Source organism: Salmo salar, chromosome 17 (assembly GCF_965601325.2).
Source record: "Salmo salar chromosome 17, fSalSal1, whole genome shotgun sequence".
Taxonomy (NCBI): Eukaryota; Metazoa; Chordata; class Actinopteri; order Salmoniformes; family Salmonidae; genus Salmo; species Salmo salar.
In genome coordinates this window covers 72,284,560-72,309,455 of record NC_138307.1, presented here as the reverse complement: position 1 = coordinate 72,309,455, position 24,896 = coordinate 72,284,560, and the positions used below count along the sequence as shown (strand labels likewise).

Genomic DNA, 24,896 nt, shown 5'->3' with positions numbered 1-24,896 from the left:
GAAGTAGTAGAGGACAGTATGAAGACATTGAAGTAGTAGAGGACATGATGATGATATGAAGACATTGAAGTAGTAGAGGACATGATGATGATATGAAGACATTGAAGTAATAGAGGACATGATGATATGAAGACATTTAAGTAGTAGAGGACATGATGATGATATGAAGACATTGAAGTAGTAGAGGACATGATGATGATATGAAGACATTGAAGTAGTAGAGGACATGATGATGATATGAAGACATTGAAGTAATAGAGGACATGATGATGATATGAAGACATTCTAGTAGTGGAGGACATTATGATGATATGAAGACATTGAAGTAATAGAGGACATGATGATATGAAGATATTGAAGTAGTAGAGGACATGATGATATGAAGACATTGAAGTAGTAGAGGACAGTATGAGGACATTGAAGTAGTAGAGGACAGTATGAAGACATTGAAGTAGTAGAGGACATGATGATATGAAGACATTGAAGTAGTAGAGGACATGATGATATGAAGACATTGAAGTAGTAGAGGACATGATGATATGAAGACATTGAAGTAGTAGAGGACATGATTATATGAAGACATTGAAGTAGTGGAGGACATGATGATGATATGAAGACATTGAAGTAGTAGAGGACATGATGATGATATGAAGACATTGAAGTAATAGAGGACGTGATGATATGAAGACATTGAAGTAGTAGAGGACAGTATGATATGAAGACATTGAAGTAGTAGAGGACATGATGATGATATGAAGTCCTTGAAGTAGTAGAGGACATGATGATGATATGAAGACATTGAAGTAGTAGAGGACATGATGATGATATGAAGACATTGAAGTAGTAGAGGACATGATGATGATATGAAGACATTGAAGTAATAGAGGACATGATGATATGAAGACATTGAAGTAGTAGAGGACATGATGATGATATGAAGACATTGAAGTAGTAGAGGACATGATGATGATATGAAGACATTGAAGTAATAGAGGACATGATGATGATATGAAGACATTGAAGTAGTAGAGGACAGTATGAAGACATTGAAGTAGTAGAGGACATGATGATGATATGAAGACATTGAAGTAGTAGAGGACATGATGATATGAAGACATTGTAGTAGAGGACAGTATGAAGACATTGAAGTAGTAGAGGACATGATGATGATATGAAGACATTGAAGTAGTAGAGGACATGATGATATGAAGACATTGAAGTAGTAGAGGACATGATGATGATATGAAGACATTGAAGTAGTAGAGGACATGATGATGATATGAAGACATTGAAGTAGTAGAGGACATGATGATGATATGAAGACATTGAAGTAGTAGAGGACATGATGATGATATGAAGACATTGAAGTAGTAGAGGACATGATGATGATATGAAGACATTGAAGTAGTAGAGGACATGATGATATGAAGACATTGAAGTAGTAGAGGACATGATGATATGAAGACATTGAAGTAGTAGAGGACATGATGATATGAAGACATTGAAGTAGTAGAGGACATGATGATGATATGAAGACATTGAAGTAGTAGAGGACATGATGATGATATGAATACATTGAAGTAATAGAGGACATGATGATGATATGAAGACATTGAAGTAATAGAGGACATGATGATGATATGAAGACATTGAAGTAATAGAGGACATGATGATGTGAAGACATTGAAGTAGTAGAGGACAGTATGAAGACATTGAAGTAGTAGAGGACAGTATGAAGACATTGAAGTAGTAGAGGACATTATGATGATATGAAGACATTGAAGTAGTAGAGGACATGATGATATGAAGACATTGAAGTAGTAGAGGACAGTATGAAGACATTGAAGTAGTAGTGGACATGATGATGATATGAAGACATTGAAGTAGTAGAGGACATGATGATATGAAGACATTGAAGTAATAGAGGACATGATGATATGAAGACATTGAAGTAATAGAGGACATGATGATATGAAGACATTGAAGTAGTAGAGGACATGATGATGATATGAAGACATTGAAGTAGTAGAGGACATGATGATGATATGAAGACATTGAAGTAGTAGAGGGCCTGATGATGATGATATGAAGACATTGAAGTAGTAGAGGACATGATGATGATATGAAGACATTGAAGTAGTAGAGGACATGATGATGATATGAAGACATTGAAGTAGTAGAGGACATGATGATGATATGAAGACATTGAGTAATAGAGGACATGATGATATGAAGACATTGAAGTAGTAGAGGACATGATGATGATATGAAGACATTGAAGTAGTAGAGGACATGATGATGATATGAAGACATTGAAGTAGTAGAGGACATGATGATGATATGAAGACATTGAAGTAATAGAGGACATGATGATATGAAGACATTGAAGTAGTAGAGGACAGTATGAAGACATTGAAGTAGTAGAGGACATTATGATGATATGAAGACATTGAAGTAATAGAGGACATGATGATATGAAGACATTGAAGTAGTAGAGGACATGATGATATGAAGACATTGAAGTAGTAGAGGACATGATGATATGAAGACATTGAAGTAGTAGAGGACATGATGATATGAAGACATTGAAGTAATAGAGGACATGATGATATGAAGACATTGAAGTAGTAGAGGACATGATGATATGAAGACATTGAAGTAATAGAGGACATGATGATATGAAGACATTGAAGTAGTAGAGGACATGATGATATGAAGACATTGAAGTAGTAGAGGACATGATGATGATATGAAGACATTGACGTAATAGAGGACATGATGATGATATGAAGACATTGAATTAGTAGAGGACATGATGATGATATGAAGACATTGAAGTAGTAGAGGACATGATGATGATATGAAGACATTGAAGTAATAGAGGACATGATGATGATATGAAGACATTGAAGTAGTAGAGGACATGATGATGATATGAAGACATTGAAGTAGTAGAGGACATGATGATGATATGAAGACATTGAAGTAGTAGAGGACATGATGATGATATGAAGACATTGAAGTAATAGAGGACATTATGATTATATGAAGACATTGAAGTAGTAGAGGACATGATGATATGAAGACATTGAAGTAATAGAGGACATGATGATGATATGAAGACATTGAAGTAGTAGAGGACATGATGATGATATGAAGACATTGAAGTAGTAGAGGACACGATGATGATATGAAGACATTGAAGTAATAGAGGACATGATGATGATATGAAGACATTGAAGTAGTAGAGGACATGATGATGATATGAAGACATTGTAGTAGTAGAGGACATTATGATGATATGAAGACATTGAAGTAATAGAGGACATGATGATATGAAGATATTGAAGTAGTAGAGGACATGATGATATGAAGACATTGAAGTAGTAGAGGACAGTATGAGGACATTGAAGTAGTAGAGGACAGTATGAAGACATTGAAGTAGTAGAGGACATGATGATATGAAGACATTGAAGTAGTAGAGGACATGATGATATGAAGACATTGAAGTAGTAGAGGACATGATGATATGAAGACATTGAAGTAGTAGAGGACATGATGATGATATGAAGACATTGAAGTAGTAGAGGACATGATGATGATATGAAGACATTGAAGTAGTAGAGGACATGATGATGATATGAAGACATTGAAGTAGTAGAGGACATGATGATGATATGAAGACATTGAAGTAGTAGAGGACATGATGATGATATGAAGACATTGAAGTAATAGAGGACATGATGATATGAAGACATTGAAGTAGTAGAGGACAGTATGATATGAAGACATTGAAGTAGTAGAGGACATGATGATGATATGAAGTCCTTGAAGTAGTAGAGGACATGATGATGATATGAAGACATTGAAGTAGTAGAGGACATGATGATGATATGAAGACATTGAAGTAGTAGAGGACATGATGATGATATGAAGACATTGAAGTAATAGAGGACGTGATGATATGAAGACATTGAAGTAGTAGAGGACAGTATGATATGAAGACATTGAAGTAGTAGAGGACATGATGATGATATGAAGTCCTTGAAGTAGTAGAGGACATGATGATGATATGAAGACATTGAAGTAGTAGAGGACATGATGATGATATGAAGACATTGAAGTAGTAGAGGACATGATGATGATATGAAGACATTGAAGTAATAGAGGACATGATGATATGAAGACATTGAAGTAGTAGAGGACATGATGATGATATGAAGACATTGAAGTAGTAGAGGACATGATGATGATATGAAGACATTGAAGTAATAGAGGACATGATGATATGAAGACATTGAAGTAGTAGAGGACATGATGATGATATGAAGACATTGAAGTAGTAGAGGACATGATGATGATATGAAGACATTGAAGTAATAGAGGACATGATGATGATATGAAGACATTGAAGTAGTAGAGGACATGATGATGATATGAAGACATTGAAGTAATAGAGGACATGATGATGATATGAAGACATTGAAGTAGTAGAGGACAGTATGAAGACATTGAAGTAGTAGAGGACATGATGATGATATGAAGACATTGAAGTAGTAGAGGACATGATGATATGAAGACATTGTAGTAGAGGACAGTATGAAGACATTGAAGTAGTAGAGGACATGATGATGATATGAAGACATTGAAGTAGTAGAGGACATGATGATATGAAGACATTGAAGTAGTAGAGGACATGATGATGATATGAAGACATTGAAGTAGTAGAGGACATGATGATGATATGAAGACATTGAAGTAGTAGAGGACATGATGATGATATGAAGACATTGAAGTAGTAGAGGACATGATGATGATATGAAGACATTGAAGTAGTAGAGGACATGATGATGATATGAAGACATTGAAGTAGTAGAGGACATGATGATATGAAGACATTGAAGTAGTAGAGGACATGATGATATGAAGACATTGAAGTAGTAGAGGACATGATGATATGAAGACATTGAAGTAGTAGAGGACATGATGATGATATGAAGACATTGAAGTAGTAGAGGACATGATGATGATATGAATACATTGAAGTAATAGAGGACATGATGATGATATGAAGACATTGAAGTAATAGAGGACATGATGATGATATGAAGACATTGAAGTAATAGAGGACATGATGATGTGAAGACATTGAAGTAGTAGAGGACAGTATGAAGACATTGAAGTAGTAGAGGACAGTATGAAGACATTGAAGTAGTAGAGGACATTATGATGATATGAAGACATTGAAGTAGTAGAGGACATGATGATATGAAGACATTGAAGTAGTAGAGGACAGTATGAAGACATTGAAGTAGTAGAGGACATGATGATGATATGAAGACATTGAAGTAGTAGAGGACATGATGATATGAAGACATTGAAGTAATAGAGGACATGATGATATGAAGACATTGAAGTAATAGAGGACATGATGATATGAAGACATTGAAGTAGTAGAGGACATGATGATGATATGAAGACATTGAAGTAGTAGAGGACATGATGATGATATGAAGACATTGAAGTAGTAGAGGGCCTGATGATGATGATATGAAGACATTGAAGTAGTAGAGGACATGATGATGATATGAAGACATTGAAGTAGTAGAGGACATGATGATGATATGAAGACATTGAAGTAGTAGAGGACATGATGATGATATGAAGACATTGAGTAATAGAGGACATGATGATATGAAGACATTGAAGTAGTAGAGGACATGATGATGATATGAAGACATTGAAGTAGTAGAGGACATGATGATGATATGAAGACATTGAAGTAGTAGAGGACATGATGATGATATGAAGACATTGAAGTAATAGAGGACATGATGATATGAAGACATTGAAGTAGTAGAGGACAGTATGAAGACATTGAAGTAGTAGAGGACATTATGATGATATGAAGACATTGAAGTAATAGAGGACATGATGATATGAAGACATTGACGTAGTAGAGGACATGATGATATGAAGACATTGAAGTAGTAGAGGACATGATGATATGAAGACATTGAAGTAGTAGAGGACATGATGATATGAAGACAGTGAAGTAATAGAGGACATGATGATATGAAGACATTGAAGTAGTAGAGGACATGATGATATGAAGACATTGAAGTAATAGAGGACATGATGATATGAAGACATTGAAGTAGTAGAGGACATGATGATATGAAGACATTGAAGTAGTAGAGGACATGATGATGATATGAAGACATTGACGTAATAGAGGACATGATGATGATATGAAGACATTGAAGTAGTAGAGGACATGATGATGATATGAAGACATTGAAGTAATAGAGGACATGATGATGATATGAAGACATTGAAGTAGTAGAGGACATGATGATGATATGAAGACATTGAAGTAGTAGAGGACATGATGATGATATGAAGACATTGAAGTAGTAGAGGACATGATGATATGAAGACATTGAAGTAGTAGAGGACAGTATGAAGACATTGAAGTAGTAGAGGACATTATGATGATATGAAGACATTGAAGTAGTAGAGGACATGATGATATGAAGACATTGAAGTAGTAGAGGACAGTATGAAGACATTGAAGTAGTAGAGGACATGATGATGATATGAAGACATTGAAGTAGTAGAGGACATGATGATATGAAGACATTGAAGTAATAGAGGACATGATGATATGAAGACATTGAAGTAATAGAGGACATGATGATATGAAGACATTGAAGTAGTAGAGGACATGATGATGATATGAAGACATTGAAGTAGTAGAGGACATGATGATGATATGAAGACATTGAAGTAGTAGAGGACATGATGATGATATGAAGACATTGAAGTAATAGAGGACATTATGATTATATGAAGACATTGAAGTAGTAGAGGACATGATGATATGAAGACATTGAAGTAATAGAGGACATGATGATGATATGAAGACATTGAAGTAGTAGAGGACATGATGATGATATGAAGACATTGAAGTAGTAGAGGACACGATGATGATATGAAGACATTGAAGTAATAGAGGACATGATGATGATATGAAGACATTGAAGTAGTAGAGGACATGATGATGATATGAAGACATTGTAGTAGTAGAGGACATTATGATGATATGAAGACATTGAAGTAATAGAGGACATGATGATATGAAGATATTGAAGTAGTAGAGGACATGATGATATGAAGACATTGAAGTAGTAGAGGACAGTATGAGGACATTGAAGTAGTAGAGGACAGTATGAAGACATTGAAGTAGTAGAGGACATGATGATATGAAGACATTGAAGTAGTAGAGGACATGATGATATGAAGACATTGAAGTAGTAGAGGACATGATGATGATATGAAGACATTGAAGTAGTAGAGGACATGATGATGATATGAAGACATTGAAGTAATAGAGGACATGATGATATGAAGACATTGAAGTAGTAGAGGACAGTATGAAGACATTGAAGTAGTAGAGGACATTATGATGATATGAAGACATTGAAGTAATAGAGGACATGATGATATGAAGACATTGAAGTAGTAGAGGACATGATGATATGAAGACATTGAAGTAGTAGAGGACATGATGATATGAAGACATTGAAGTAATAGAGGACATGATGATATGAAGACATTGAAGTAGTAGAGGACATGATGATATGAAGACATTGAAGTAGTAGAGGACATGATGATATGAAGACATTGAAGTAATAGAGGACATGATGATATGAAGACATTGAAGTAGTAGAGGACAGTATGAAGACATTGAAGTAGTAGAGGACAGTATGAAGACATTGAAGTAGTAGAGGACATGATGATGATATGAAGACATTGAAGTAGTAGAGGACATGATGATGATATGAAGACATTGAAGTAATAGAGGACATGATGATATGAAGACATTTAAGTAGTAGAGGACATGATGATGATATGAAGACATTGAAGTAGTAGAGGACATGATGATGATATGAAGACATTGAAGTAGTAGAGGACATGATGATGATATGAAGACATTGAAGTAATAGAGGACATGATGATGATATGAAGACATTCTAGTAGTGGAGGACATTATGATGATATGAAGACATTGAAGTAATAGAGGACATGATGATATGAAGATATTGAAGTAGTAGAGGACATGATGATATGAAGACATTGAAGTAGTAGAGGACAGTATGAGGACATTGAAGTAGTAGAGGACAGTATGAAGACATTGAAGTAGTAGAGGACATGATGATATGAAGACATTGAAGTAGTAGAGGACATGATGATATGAAGACATTGAAGTAGTAGAGGACATGATGATATGAAGACATTGAAGTAGTAGAGGACATGATTATATGAAGACATTGAAGTAGTGGAGGACATGATGATGATATGAAGACATTGAAGTAGTAGAGGACATGATGATGATATGAAGACATTGAAGTAATAGAGGACGTGATGATATGAAGACATTGAAGTAGTAGAGGACAGTATGATATGAAGACATTGAAGTAGTAGAGGACATGATGATGATATGAAGTCCTTGAAGTAGTAGAGGACATGATGATGATATGAAGACATTGAAGTAGTAGAGGACATGATGATGATATGAAGACATTGAAGTAGTAGAGGACATGATGATGATATGAAGACATTGAAGTAATAGAGGACATGATGATATGAAGACATTGAAGTAGTAGAGGACATGATGATGATATGAAGACATTGAAGTAGTAGAGGACATGATGATGATATGAAGACATTGAAGTAATAGAGGACATGATGATGATATGAAGACATTGAAGTAGTAGAGGACAGTATGAAGACATTGAAGTAGTAGAGGACATGATGATGATATGAAGACATTGAAGTAGTAGAGGACATGATGATATGAAGACATTGTAGTAGAGGACAGTATGAAGACATTGAAGTAGTAGAGGACATGATGATGATATGAAGACATTGAAGTAGTAGAGGACATGATGATATGAAGACATTGAAGTAGTAGAGGACATGATGATGATATGAAGACATTGAAGTAGTAGAGGACATGATGATGATATGAAGACATTGAAGTAGTAGAGGACATGATGATGATATGAAGACATTGAAGTAGTAGAGGACATGATGATGATATGAAGACATTGAAGTAGTAGAGGACATGATGATATGAAGACATTGAAGTAGTAGAGGACATGATGATATGAAGACATTGAAGTAGTAGAGGACATGATGATATGAAGACATTGAAGTAGTAGAGGACATGATGATGATATGAAGACATTGAAGTAGTAGAGGACATGATGATGATATGAATACATTGAAGTAATAGAGGACATGATGATGATATGAAGACATTGAAGTAATAGAGGACATGATGATGATATGAAGACATTGAAGTAATAGAGGACATGATGATGTGAAGACATTGAAGTAGTAGAGGACAGTATGAAGACATTGAAGTAGTAGAGGACAGTATGAAGACATTGAAGTAGTAGAGGACATTATGATGATATGAAGACATTGAAGTAGTAGAGGACATGATGATATGAAGACATTGAAGTAGTAGAGGACAGTATGAAGACATTGAAGTAGTAGAGGACATGATGATGATATGAAGACATTGAAGTAGTAGAGGACATGATGATATGAAGACATTGAAGTAATAGAGGACATGATGATATGAAGACATTGAAGTAATAGAGGACATGATGATATGAAGACATTGAAGTAGTAGAGGACATGATGATGATATGAAGACATTGAAGTAGTAGAGGACATGATGATGATATGAAGACATTGAAGTAGTAGAGGGCCTGATGATGATGATATGAAGACATTGAAGTAGTAGAGGACATGATGATGATATGAAGACATTGAAGTAGTAGAGGACATGATGATGATATGAAGACATTGAAGTAGTAGAGGACATGATGATGATATGAAGACATTGAGTAATAGAGGACATGATGATATGAAGACATTGAAGTAGTAGAGGACATGATGATGATATGAAGACATTGAAGTAGTAGAGGACATGATGATGATATGAAGACATTGAAGTAGTAGAGGACATGATGATGATATGAAGACATTGAAGTAATAGAGGACATGATGATATGAAGACATTGAAGTAGTAGAGGACAGTATGAAGACATTGAAGTAGTAGAGGACATTATGATGATATGAAGACATTGAAGTAATAGAGGACATGATGATATGAAGACATTGAAGTAGTAGAGGACATGATGATATGAAGACATTGAAGTAGTAGAGGACATGATGATATGAAGACATTGAAGTAGTAGAGGACATGATGATATGAAGACATTGAAGTAATAGAGGACATGATGATATGAAGACATTGAAGTAGTAGAGGACATGATGATATGAAGACATTGAAGTAATAGAGGACATGATGATATGAAGACATTGAAGTAGTAGAGGACATGATGATATGAAGACATTGAAGTAGTAGAGGACATGATGATGATATGAAGACATTGACGTAATAGAGGACATGATGATGATATGAAGACATTGAATTAGTAGAGGACATGATGATGATATGAAGACATTGAAGTAGTAGAGGACATGATGATGATATGAAGACATTGAAGTAATAGAGGACATGATGATGATATGAAGACATTGAAGTAGTAGAGGACATGATGATGATATGAAGACATTGAAGTAGTAGAGGACATGATGATGATATGAAGACATTGAAGTAGTAGAGGACATGATGATGATATGAAGACATTGAAGTAATAGAGGACATTATGATTATATGAAGACATTGAAGTAGTAGAGGACATGATGATATGAAGACATTGAAGTAATAGAGGACATGATGATGATATGAAGACATTGAAGTAGTAGAGGACATGATGATGATATGAAGACATTGAAGTAGTAGAGGACACGATGATGATATGAAGACATTGAAGTAATAGAGGACATGATGATGATATGAAGACATTGAAGTAGTAGAGGACATGATGATGATATGAAGACATTGTAGTAGTAGAGGACATTATGATGATATGAAGACATTGAAGTAATAGAGGACATGATGATATGAAGATATTGAAGTAGTAGAGGACATGATGATATGAAGACATTGAAGTAGTAGAGGACAGTATGAGGACATTGAAGTAGTAGAGGACAGTATGAAGACATTGAAGTAGTAGAGGACATGATGATATGAAGACATTGAAGTAGTAGAGGACATGATGATATGAAGACATTGAAGTAGTAGAGGACATGATGATATGAAGACATTGAAGTAGTAGAGGACATGATGATGATATGAAGACATTGAAGTAGTAGAGGACATGATGATGATATGAAGACATTGAAGTAGTAGAGGACATGATGATGATATGAAGACATTGAAGTAGTAGAGGACATGATGATGATATGAAGACATTGAAGTAGTAGAGGACATGATGATGATATGAAGACATTGAAGTAATAGAGGACATGATGATATGAAGACATTGAAGTAGTAGAGGACAGTATGATATGAAGACATTGAAGTAGTAGAGGACATGATGATGATATGAAGTCCTTGAAGTAGTAGAGGACATTATGATGATATGAAGACATTGAAGTAGTAGAGGACATTATGATGATATGAAGACATTGAAGTAATAGAGGACATGATGATATGAAGACATTGAAGTAGTAGAGGACATGATGATATGAAGACATTGAAGTAGTAGAGGACATGATGATATGAAGACATTGAAGTAATAGAGGACATGATGATATGAAGACATTGAAGTAGTAGAGGACATGATGATATGAAGACATTGAAGTAGTAGAGGACATGATGATATGAAGACATTGAAGTAATAGAGGACATGATGATATGAAGACATTGAAGTAGTAGAGGACAGTATGAAGACATTGAAGTAGTAGAGGACAGTATGAAGACATTGAAGTAGTAGAGGACATGATGATGATATGAAGACATTGAAGTAGTAGAGGACATGATGATGATATGAAGACATTGAAGTAATAGAGGACATGATGATATGAAGACATTTAAGTAGTAGAGGACATGATGATGATATGAAGACATTGAAGTAGTAGAGGACATGATGATGATATGAAGACATTGAAGTAGTAGAGGACATGATGATGATATGAAGACATTGAAGTAATAGAGGACATGATGATGATATGAAGACATTCTAGTAGTGGAGGACATTATGATGATATGAAGACATTGAAGTAATAGAGGACATGATGATATGAAGATATTGAAGTAGTAGAGGACATGATGATATGAAGACATTGAAGTAGTAGAGGACAGTATGAGGACATTGAAGTAGTAGAGGACAGTATGAAGACATTGAAGTAGTAGAGGACATGATGATATGAAGACATTGAAGTAGTAGAGGACATGATGATATGAAGACATTGAAGTAGTAGAGGACATGATGATATGAAGACATTGAAGTAGTAGAGGACATGATTATATGAAGACATTGAAGTAGTGGAGGACATGATGATGATATGAAGACATTGAAGTAGTAGAGGACATGATGATGATATGAAGACATTGAAGTAATAGAGGACGTGATGATATGAAGACATTGAAGTAGTAGAGGACAGTATGATATGAAGACATTGAAGTAGTAGAGGACATGATGATGATATGAAGTCCTTGAAGTAGTAGAGGACATGATGATGATATGAAGACATTGAAGTAGTAGAGGACATGATGATGATATGAAGACATTGAAGTAGTAGAGGACATGATGATGATATGAAGACATTGAAGTAATAGAGGACATGATGATATGAAGACATTGAAGTAGTAGAGGACATGATGATGATATGAAGACATTGAAGTAGTAGAGGACATGATGATGATATGAAGACATTGAAGTAATAGAGGACATGATGATGATATGAAGACATTGAAGTAGTAGAGGACAGTATGAAGACATTGAAGTAGTAGAGGACATGATGATGATATGAAGACATTGAAGTAGTAGAGGACATGATGATATGAAGACATTGTAGTAGAGGACAGTATGAAGACATTGAAGTAGTAGAGGACATGATGATGATATGAAGACATTGAAGTAGTAGAGGACATGATGATATGAAGACATTGAAGTAGTAGAGGACATGATGATGATATGAAGACATTGAAGTAGTAGAGGACATGATGATGATATGAAGACATTGAAGTAGTAGAGGACATGATGATGATATGAAGACATTGAAGTAGTAGAGGACATGATGATGATATGAAGACATTGAAGTAGTAGAGGACATGATGATGATATGAAGACATTGAAGTAGTAGAGGACATGATGATATGAAGACATTGAAGTAGTAGAGGACATGATGATATGAAGACATTGAAGTAGTAGAGGACATGATGATATGAAGACATTGAAGTAGTAGAGGACATGATGATGATATGAAGACATTGAAGTAGTAGAGGACATGATGATGATATGAATACATTGAAGTAATAGAGGACATGATGATGATATGAAGACATTGAAGTAATAGAGGACATGATGATGATATGAAGACATTGAAGTAATAGAGGACATGATGATGTGAAGACATTGAAGTAGTAGAGGACAGTATGAAGACATTGAAGTAGTAGAGGACAGTATGAAGACATTGAAGTAGTAGAGGACATTATGATGATATGAAGACATTGAAGTAGTAGAGGACATGATGATATGAAGACATTGAAGTAGTAGAGGACAGTATGAAGACATTGAAGTAGTAGAGGACATGATGATGATATGAAGACATTGAAGTAGTAGAGGACATGATGATATGAAGACATTGAAGTAATAGAGGACATGATGATATGAAGACATTGAAGTAATAGAGGACATGATGATATGAAGACATTGAAGTAGTAGAGGACATGATGATGATATGAAGACATTGAAGTAGTAGAGGACATGATGATGATATGAAGACATTGAAGTAGTAGAGGGCCTGATGATGATGATATGAAGACATTGAAGTAGTAGAGGACATGATGATGATATGAAGACATTGAAGTAGTAGAGGACATGATGATGATATGAAGACATTGAAGTAGTAGAGGACATGATGATGATATGAAGACATTGAGTAATAGAGGACATGATGATATGAAGACATTGAAGTAGTAGAGGACATGATGATGATATGAAGACATTGAAGTAGTAGAGGACATGATGATGATATGAAGACATTGAAGTAGTAGAGGACATGATGATGATATGAAGACATTGAAGTAATAGAGGACATGATGATATGAAGACATTGAAGTAGTAGAGGACAGTATGAAGACATTGAAGTAGTAGAGGACATTATGATGATATGAAGACATTGAAGTAATAGAGGACATGATGATATGAAGACATTGAAGTAGTAGAGGACATGATGATATGAAGACATTGAAGTAGTAGAGGACATGATGATATGAAGACATTGAAGTAGTAGAGGACATGATGATATGAAGACATTGAAGTAATAGAGGACATGATGATATGAAGACATTGAAGTAGTAGAGGACATGATGATATGAAGACATTGAAGTAATAGAGGACATGATGATATGAAGACATTGAAGTAGTAGAGGACATGATGATATGAAGACATTGAAGTAGTAGAGGACATGATGATGATATGAAGACATTGACGTAATAGAGGACATGATGATGATATGAAGACATTGAATTAGTAGAGGACATGATGATGATATGAAGACATTGAAGTAGTAGAGGACATGATGATGATATGAAGACATTGAAGTAATAGAGGACATGATGATGATATGAAGACATTGAAGTAGTAGAGGACATGATGATGATATGAAGACATTGAAGTAGTAGAGGACATGATGATGATATGAAGACATTGAAGTAGTAGAGGACATGATGATGATATGAAGACATTGAAGTAATAGAGGACATTATGATTATATGAAGACATTGAAGTAGTAGAGGACATGATGATATGAAGACATTGAAGTAATAGAGGACATGATGATGATATGAAGACATTGAAGTAGTAGAGGACATGATGATGATATGAAGACATTGAAGTAGTAGAGGACACGATGATGATATGAAGACATTGAAGTAATAGAGGACATGATGATGATATGAAGACATTGAAGTAGTAGAGGACATGATGATGATATGAAGACATTGTAGTAGTAGAGGACATTATGATGATATGAAGACATTGAAGTAATAGAGGACATGATGATATGAAGACATTGAAGTAGTAGAGGACATGATGATATGAAGACATTGAAGTAGTAGAGGACAGTATGAGGACATTGAAGTAGTAGAGGACAGTATGAAGACATTGAAGTAGTAGAGGACATGATGATATGAAGACATTGAAGTAGTAGAGGACATGATGATATGAAGACATTGAAGTAGTAGAGGACATGATGATATGAAGACATTGAAGTAGTAGAGGACATGATGATGATATGAAGACATTGAAGTAGTAGAGGACATGATGATGATATGAAGACATTGAAGTAGTAGAGGACATGATGATGATATGAAGACATTGAAGTAGTAGAGGACATGATGATGATATGAAGACATTGAAGTAGTAGAGGACATGATGATGATATGAAGACATTGAAGTAATAGAGGACATGATGATATGAAGACATTGAAGTAGTAGAGGACAGTGATGATATGAAGACATTGAAGTAGTAGAGGACATGATGATGATAGAAGTCCTTGAAGTAGTAGAGGACATGATGATGATATGAAGACATTGAAGTAGTAGAGGACATGATGATGATATGAAGACATTGAAGTAGTAGAGGACATGATGATGATATGAAGACATTGAAGTAATAGAGGACATGATGATATGAAGACATTGAAGTAGTAGAGGACAGTGATGATATGAAGACATTGAAGTAGTAGAGGACATGATGATGATATGAAGTCCTTGAAGTAGTAGAGGACATGATGATGATATGAAGACATTGAAGTAGTAGAGGACATGATGATGATATGAAGACATTGAAGTAGTAGAGGACATGATGATGATATGAAGACATTGAAGTAATAGAGGACATGATGATATGAAGACATTGAAGTAGTAGAGGACATGATGATGATATGAAGACATTGAAGTAGTAGAGGACATGATGATGATGTGAAGACATTGAAGTAATAGAGGACATGATGATGATATGAAGACATTGAAGTAGTAGAGGACAGTATGAAGACATTGAAGTAGTAGAGGACATGATGATGATATGAAGACATTGAAGTAGTAGAGGACATGATGATATGAAGACATTGGTAGTAGAGGACAGTATGAAGACATTGAAGTAGTAGAGGACATGATGATGATATGAAGACATTGAAGTAGTAGAGGACATGATGATATGAAGACATTGAAGTAGTAGAGGACATGATGATGATATGAAGACATTGAAGTAGTAGAGGACATGATGATGATATGAAGACATTGAAGTAGTAGAGGACATGATGATGATATGAAGACATTGAAGTAGTAGAGGACATGATGATGATATGAAGACATTGAAGTAGTAGAGGACATGATGATGATATGAAGACATTGAAGTAGTAGAGGACATGATGATATGAAGACATTGAAGTAGTAGAGGACATGATGATATGAAGACATTGAAGTAGTAGAGGACATGATGATATGAAGACATTGAAGTAGTAGAGGACATGATGATGATATGAAGACATTGAAGTAGTAGAGGACATGATGATGATATGAATACATTGAAGTAATAGAGGACATGATGATGATATGAAGACATTGAAGTAATAGAGGACATGATGATGATATGAAGACATTGAAGTAATAGAGGACATGATGATGTGAAGACATTGAAGTAGTAGAGGACAGTATGAAGACATTGAAGTAGTAGAGGACAGTATGAAGACATTGAAGTAGTAGAGGACATTATGATGATATGAAGACATTGAAGTAGTAGAGGACATGATGATATGAAGACATTGTAGTAGTAGAGGACAGTATGAAGACATTGAAGTAGTAGAGGACATGATGATGATATGAAGACATTGAAGTAGTAGAGGACATGATGATGATATGAAGACATTGAAGTAGTAGAGGACATGTGATGAAGACATTGAAGTAGTAGAGGACATGATGATATGAAGACATTGAAGTAATAGAGGACATGATGATGATGAAGACATTGAAGTAGTAGAGGACATGATGATGATATGAAGACATTGAAGTAGTAGAGGACATGATGATATGAAGACATTGAAGTAGTAGAGGACAGTATGAAGACATTGAAGTAGTAGAGGACATGATGATGATATGAAGACATTGAAGTAATAGAGGACATGATGATGATGAAGACATTGAAGTAGTAGAGGACATGATGATGATGAAGACATTGAAGTAGTAGAGGACATGATGATATGAAGACATTGAAGTAGTAGAGGACATGATGATGATATGAAGACATTGAAGTATTAGAGGACATGATGATGATGAAGACATTGAAGTAGTAGAGGACATGATGATATGAAGACATTGAAGTAGTAGAGGACAGTATGAAGACATTGAAGTAGTAGAGGACATTATGATGATATGAAGACATTGAAGTAATAGAGGACATGATGATATGAAGACATTGAAGTAGTAGAGGACATGATGATATGAAGACATTGAAGTAGTAGAGGACAGTGATGAAGACATTGAAGTAGTAGAGGACAGTGATGAAGACATTGAAGTAGTAGAGGACATGATGATGATATGAAGACATTGAAGTAATAGAGGACATGATGATGATATGAAGACATTGAAGTAATAGAGGACATTATGATGATATGAAGACATTGAAGTTGTAGAGGACATTATGATGATATGAAGACATTGAAGTAGTAGAGGACATGATGATGATATGAAGACATTGAAGTAATAGAGGACATGATGATGATGAAGACATTGAAGTAGTAGAGGACAGTGATGAAGAGCATTGAAGTAGTAGAGGACAGTGATGATGATATGAAGACATTGAAATAGTAGAGGACATGATGATGATATGAAGATATTGAAGTAGTAGAGGACATGATGATGATATGAAGACATTGAAGTAATAGAGGACATGATGATGATTAGAGGACATTATGATGATATGAAGACATTGAAGTAGTAGAGGACATTATGATGATATGAAGACATTGAAGTAATAGAAGACATTATGAAGACATTGAAGTAGTAGAGGACAAAATGTATTTCAGTACATTTCATCATCATACATTCTGTGATTTAATTCAGAAAATCTTGTTAATGATTCCCGAAAGCGAAGCATTAAATTAAAATCTGAATCACTGCATGCTCACTGACTTGGATAAAAGTATTCCAAGTTGTAATTAAACACAATGGCATTATTGTTTTGTTGATGTATGGGATATTTGTACAAAACCCCAGACTATTAATCTCAGCCTCTCACTTCTATTCAAATTGAGGAGCTAGATAAGTCATGGTAGGTGTGCTCAAATCCACACAGTATTTCTTACCTACCAGTAGTCTAGTACATTCACCTGAAGCAGTCACAAAATCCTCTGCAGAGTAAGCATAGAAGTTCACATTTCTTGTGCTTGGAAAATTAGCAAAACAGAGCCATCATTTTTGTAGATGAGCCATGCAATTTCATGGCTCATTATTTGAGAAGGAAATATGATCAAAGCTCATCGTAAATTAATTATGGGATGCACCAGGGAGCGCTGCAGCATTGGGCTGTGGGAGGGTCATATTAAAAACTGAAGAATAGGAGCTGATTGTGGACTACAGGAAAAGGCGGGCCGAACAGGCCCCCATTAACTGTAGTGTAGTGGGTCAAGAGCTTCAAGTGCCTTGGTGTCCACATCACCAACAAACTATCATGGTCCGAACACACCAAGACAGTCGTGAAGACCTTTTCCTCCTCAGGAGACTGAAAAGATTTGGCATGGGTCCCCAGATCGTCAAAAGGTTCTACAGCTGCACCATTGAGAGCATCCTGACCGGTTGCATCACCTCCTGGTATGGCAACTGTTCGGCCTCTGACCGTAAGGTGCTACAGAGGGTAGTGTGAACGGCCCAGTACATCACTGGGGCCAAGCTTCCTGCCATCCAGGACCTCTATACTAGGCGGTGTCAGAGGAAAGCCCAAAAAATTGTCAGAGACTCCAGTCACCAAGTCATAGACTGTTTTCTCTGCTACCGCACGGCAAGCGGTACCGCAGCACCAAGTATAGGACCAAAAGGCTCCTTAACAGCTTCTACCCCCAAGCCATAAGACTGCTCAACAATTAATACAATTGCATTGCCCCCCACCCCCCTTGCTGCTACTTGCTGTTTGTTATCTATGCATAGTCACTTCACCCCCACCTACATGTACAAATTACCTCGGCTAACCTGTACCCCCGGACATTGACTAAGGAACCGGGACCCCCTGTATATAGCCTCGTTATTGTTATTTTATTCTTCTTCTTGGACTGCACTGTTGATTAAGGGCTTGTAAGTAAGCATTTCACAGTAAGGTCTACACTTGTTGTACTTGACGCATGTGACATAAAGTTTGATTTGATCTTCCTTTTCACACGCATCAGGCTCCAGGGGGAAGTTTCCCTACACTCTTAGAAAAAAAGGTGCCATCTAGAACCTTATAGGGTTCTTCGGGCTATACCCGTACAGAGAGTTCTACCGGGAACAAAAAAGGGTTCTCCTATGGGGACAGCTGAAGAACCCTTTTGGAACCCTTTTTTCTACAAGTGTAGGTACATTTCTAGGATCAGCTTCCCCTCCCTCAATCCTAACCTTAATTATTAGTGGGGAAAATACAAAACTGACCCAAGATCAGCGTCTAGGGGAAACTTCACCCTACTCCTCTCAACATGTCCCTTGTTTTTATTTTCCTAGAGGAGTGTGGAGGGAAGGAGTATGGAGGGAAACAGCTTGCAGATGACCACCAGCCTAAGGACCAGCTCCCTAGAGCACCCAGGGGGACTAGCCAGGGAAGAGGCCCCATTGAGAGTCCTCCGAGACGGGGAGGTGGGCAGACAGAGCCCCCACAACAACCTGGTCCAGCCTTCACACTACCTCTATGTGCCTAACTCTGCAGGTATGCTATGTTAAAAACAACTCGGTGCCAGTCAGTCAGTGTTGCAGTGTTGCTCAGTTAATGTCTCTCATTATCCACACTACCATCATTTTTTTTCTATGTGTGTCTGAAACATGACCTTCGACTCTGTGCCAGGATGGATATTGGACTGTACAGGTAGTGCTGATAGACTTGTTGTAAGGTCTACTTAGGACCAGTGTCCTTAACGTAGTGACCTCAGTCCCATGTAGGGATTTGTAGTCTTTCAAGGATAAAAGCATTGTGAGTGATGATCACACCTATTTTTCTAGATGTTCTTGTGATTTTTGGCTGCACCTCGTCTCCTGTTGGTTGAAGTGATGTCCATTCCCCCTCCTCATGGTTCCATAGGGCGCTGGTCAAAAGTAGTGCACTAAATAGGGAATAGGGTGCCATTTTTCACAGATGACTCGTCCTCACTCACCCCTCTCCCCTCCAGGTCTCAACGGTCTCAACTTCCTCCTCTCTGCTGGTCAGACAACAGGCGGCCTGACTCTACCTGCTGGCACCCTGCCCTATGTCCTCGTGTCCTCCTCCACCCTCTCCCCCTACCCGCGCATGGCCAACAGGGGCGATGCCAATCTCAATTTCAACATGTCCGCCATGATGTCCCCCGCCTGCTTCGTGGTGGGATCCGCCGGGCCCTACGCAGTGGCTGGAGCCCCGGAGTTCAATGGGGTGGCAGTGGCGCCGGCCCTCTCCTGTCCAGAGCAGCACAGGCTGTTCGGGTCGGGACCCATACCTCCACATTTTCCCTTGGAGTCCAGACCGCCTCTGACCTTCATCCAGACAGAGACACAGGTGAGACAGGCAGGAAGACAGGCAGGCAGGCAGGAAGACGGGCAGGCAGGCAGGAAGACGGGCAGGATGATAGGAAGACAGACAGACAGACAGACCATTTCACATGGATCAGATTATAGTTGGAAAGCAGTTAAATCCAGTCACATGATGTATGACCTTTTGTGTAGCAGACAAACACTGGAAATGCCACCGTCAAACTCCATTTATCATGTTTAACTACTCCACAGTAGTTCAGCTTTTGTTTGTTTTAAAAAGATTATCCCCGAAAATGAAAATATAGCTTTTTCCACCTCGGTAGAGTTCATGAATCTTTTGGTCGTTAAAAGACAATTAAACTCCCCAACATAGCTCTGATGACGTCGTCGCTCTGATGACGTCGTCGCTCTGTGCCTCGAGAAGACACTTCTCAGACTTCGGGTGTATCCCAAATTGGACTCTATTCCCTATAACTATAACTCACTACTTTTGACCAGAGCCCATAGGACTGTTGTCTAAAGTAGTGCATTATGTAGGGAATAGGGTACCATTTGGGACACAGTCTCCCTCCTTAGACTTTCTGCGCCAAATGAAGGGACATTATTAATGATTGGACGAGCCAACGTGTACATCCATAACAAATGAATCAGCCATGTACACGGTCTCCCATTCCTGCTATGCACTCCCTCTCCTAACATTGATGGAATGAAGACTGATACAAGTGGTCCGTTTCCAAATTGAGGTTGTTCTCTTGCTCTGCTTAGAAATGCATCGCTGTGTTTCGCAGTGGCCCCGTTCAAGCTGAAATGTATCCTTGTTGTTTCTTAGAATTGAATTGAGTGGTATTTTATAAGGCTGGTATTTGGAAGAGGGGTGAGGGGTAGATGGAATACTGTCACAGTGATACTCTACTGCCAGAGTTTATTATTCATCTGGAGTGAGATGCTCGGCAGATGCAGCGTTCCTTAAACTGTGTGGTTTCAGGGCCTCCCTCTCTTGTCTCTCCTCCACAGACACCACAGACTCCCAAGGAGGCGACAGCTGGCGGTGGCTCCAAGGCCTTCTTCCAGACGCCGGGGACCCTGGGAACGGCCACCACAAACCCCGTGGCCCGCCGACGAGGCTCCGTCCAGAGGAGGCTGGACATCGGCCAACCACTGACCAATTAGAAGTCTGGGGACCTTTTAAAGTGGGCCTGGCTGTTAGTTATAACCTGAAAGGCTGCCTATTGGCCCGAGAGGAATGGACAAATGTTGCTCTCCGGCTAAACGTGCTCTGACTGCGCTAGCTTTGGCTTTACTCCCCACGCACTGACTCTCAGGGTATCTTTTCTGTATGACCTAACTGTTGCTTTCATACCACTGGTGCTTCGCCTTATTACTAGTGAATGAATGCTAGTCTATACGATACCTCCTTTAAGTGCCTCATCATGTAGGGTGAAGTTGCCCCTAGACTCTGATTTTGGGCCAGTTTGCATTTACCCCACTAATGGTTAAGGTTAGGATTGGGGGAAGGGAAGCTGATCGTAGGGGAAACTTCACCCTCGAGTTCCTCATGATTGGACTGTAGGACACCGATAACTATCAGAGGACTCAGGGAAGCAGTGTTGTCTTTTGTTTTAGTGCCCTCCTGTGGTGGGAGTTACATACCACTCATATTTATTTTTGTAGTCCATCTTCCATAGAAAGATTGAGCTACCTTGGTAATCGCTCCACCCATGACTTTATTATATCCCAACGTTATTTATATATTAGCTAATATATCTGTTGAGTATTGGGACTGTTGAGTAACAATTCTGATGATGTTACTCTACTTTTAGCACTAAGAATATACGTCTGATTTTTGAGAGTTTCGCTGGCTCCGTAGGGATTCGGTAAAAACGGTATCCGTAGGAAAAGGGAAAACAGTTGATCATAGGTGAATGATATCTGTGGAAAGGTTTCCCATGAGGACACATTTCAGAAACTGGTGTTGGTAATAAGTCACGATGTGGAAGAGATATCGATACGTTTACGGCTTCTCGGTTGCACTTCTAGCGTGTAACTGACCTGGCTCTAAGAGGTTTAAAAAACACTGGTTTTCACTGTGCAAATTAGGTCTTAACTTAAAGGAAACTTCACCCAAAAACTATCTTTTGCTATATGTTTCATTAGTCCATTGTTGATGTAGTCCAAAAATGTTTTGGGTGGAGTTTTCCTTTAAGCAGTCACAGCAACACATTGGTGAGCTTAAGGCCTACAAAATGGCTGCCAGGGTTTTTGGTACAAAGACTGGCATCTTGGCCACGCCAAAGGGTTATGTATTTTTACAACACTAATGTGGTTTACAGGTTTCCAGTTGTTGGGCTTTAAGGATGACACCAAATACCAGCATAGCTCTCTGTCAATGTGCTTACGCCACCGCATGCAAGGTGAAAACGAAATGTGAAATGATTTGATGATGTTACGAGATACTTGAATTACTTAGTTATCCAGGGGTATATACTGGAGACTAGAGTGAAATATCGAAGTACTGTATTTAATGCATTAAATGACGTGCATTAGAGTTTGGCCCCTGGAATATTTTTTGGGGGGCGTAATTGAGGAAAAGTTACATTACACCGAAGGGTGCTGATCATCTACTTGAACTGTAGAACACAGGAGGTTGGTGGCACCTTAATTAAAGAGGACGGGCTCATGGTAATGACGAGTGGAATCAGTGGAATGGTATCAAATACATCACACATGGTTTCCAGGTGTTTGATACCATTCCATTTGCTCTGTTCTGGTCATTATTATGAGCCGTCCTCCCCTCAGCAGCCCCCGCTGCTGTAGATGTGTTGTTCAGGTACAGAAATCTTTCTTTTTTTTAACCAGTAATTATTTTTGTATATTGTATTCATATGTTTTTAATTATTACTTCAAAACCTTGAAATGTTTAATTTAATGCTGCTTCTTATCATAAAATAATAATTGCACTGCTAGTTTCTGTAGTTATCCGTCCGCTGCTTTGTAGGAAACCTTTTGTAACATTACAACACATTGTTATTTTCACGGTGCTTACTACTAGCTGTATGTATGTTATGGGACAAACAGTTTCTTTCTCTAGACATCCACAACCTTTGTAATAAAAAAGTGAAAATGTCCAGCTGCGTTTTGTGTTGTCTTCATAGAAATGCAAGTGATATGAGCAACTCGTTGTATTTCTCACAAATAGATTTTGCACAGGTAAATCTAGCGTTGTATATCTAGCTCTGAGCAATGACACTTTGTTCTGTCAAATTACATCATATTTAGCCACAGGTAGTTGTACTACACAATATAGTGAATAAGGCATTGGCACTTGGCTGCCATTGAAGGAACTGACCAATAGATGGCAGTAGATTACTCAAAGAAATGGCGTGCTACCATATCGTATAAAGGCCCTGAATGAATACCTGCATCCTTCCTTCTTCCTTTCTCTGAAGTATTCACTAGTCTGACATGGACATGCCTGGACTGGTCATCTATCAGATCACGTTAATTATTCTAACAGTATTCAAACAGGGCCAATGACCTCTCTAAATCCAATCAAAGCTGTCCTAATAATAGAGGTCAGGCAAACACATCCTGTCAGTGTGACTGCAGACCAATCCGGTATTTTATTACAGGTGTAATAAACCTGGTGGGTTGCTGCCCATGGGCTCGGTTCGGGCTTAGGCCTTGTATGTATTTACGACATCACAAACATCTGTAGATGAATCAACGGCATAAGCTGGTAGTGTCCAGGCATTAAAAAATAAATATTTAACAGCCAATGACGTCCAGTTAAGTATAACGTACTGGTATTCTCCCCCTGAAGGTACTAAACCATACACAAATACACAATTCTTCAACTGGGAGAACAGAGTAGACTGTCATGTCTGGGCTCTTATTTCATTCATAATTGATATTAGAGAATGCTGAGTGAATTGCTCAGCCTTAGACAAACATGAAACAAAAGTCTCTGTTTAGACTTCAGATAACCATATTGATAT

General features: G+C 37.4%; 1 protein-coding gene across 1 annotated transcript in view; it reads left to right on the top strand.

Annotated features, from left to right (window-relative positions):
- The window catches only part of LOC106609680 (transcription factor E2F7), a 191,527-nt gene extending 167,501 nt beyond the window's left edge, over positions 1-24,026 (top strand). The window contains exons 11-13 of the mRNA XM_045700104.2: positions 19,906-20,107; positions 20,565-20,926; positions 21,916-24,026. Coding sequence (XP_045556060.2) covers positions 19,906-20,107; positions 20,565-20,926; positions 21,916-22,071 — 720 coding nt within the window. The 3' untranslated portion in view covers positions 22,072-24,026. The remainder of the gene's footprint in view (positions 1-19,905; positions 20,108-20,564; positions 20,927-21,915) is intronic.
- The last annotated feature ends 870 nt before the right edge of the window (positions 24,027-24,896 follow it).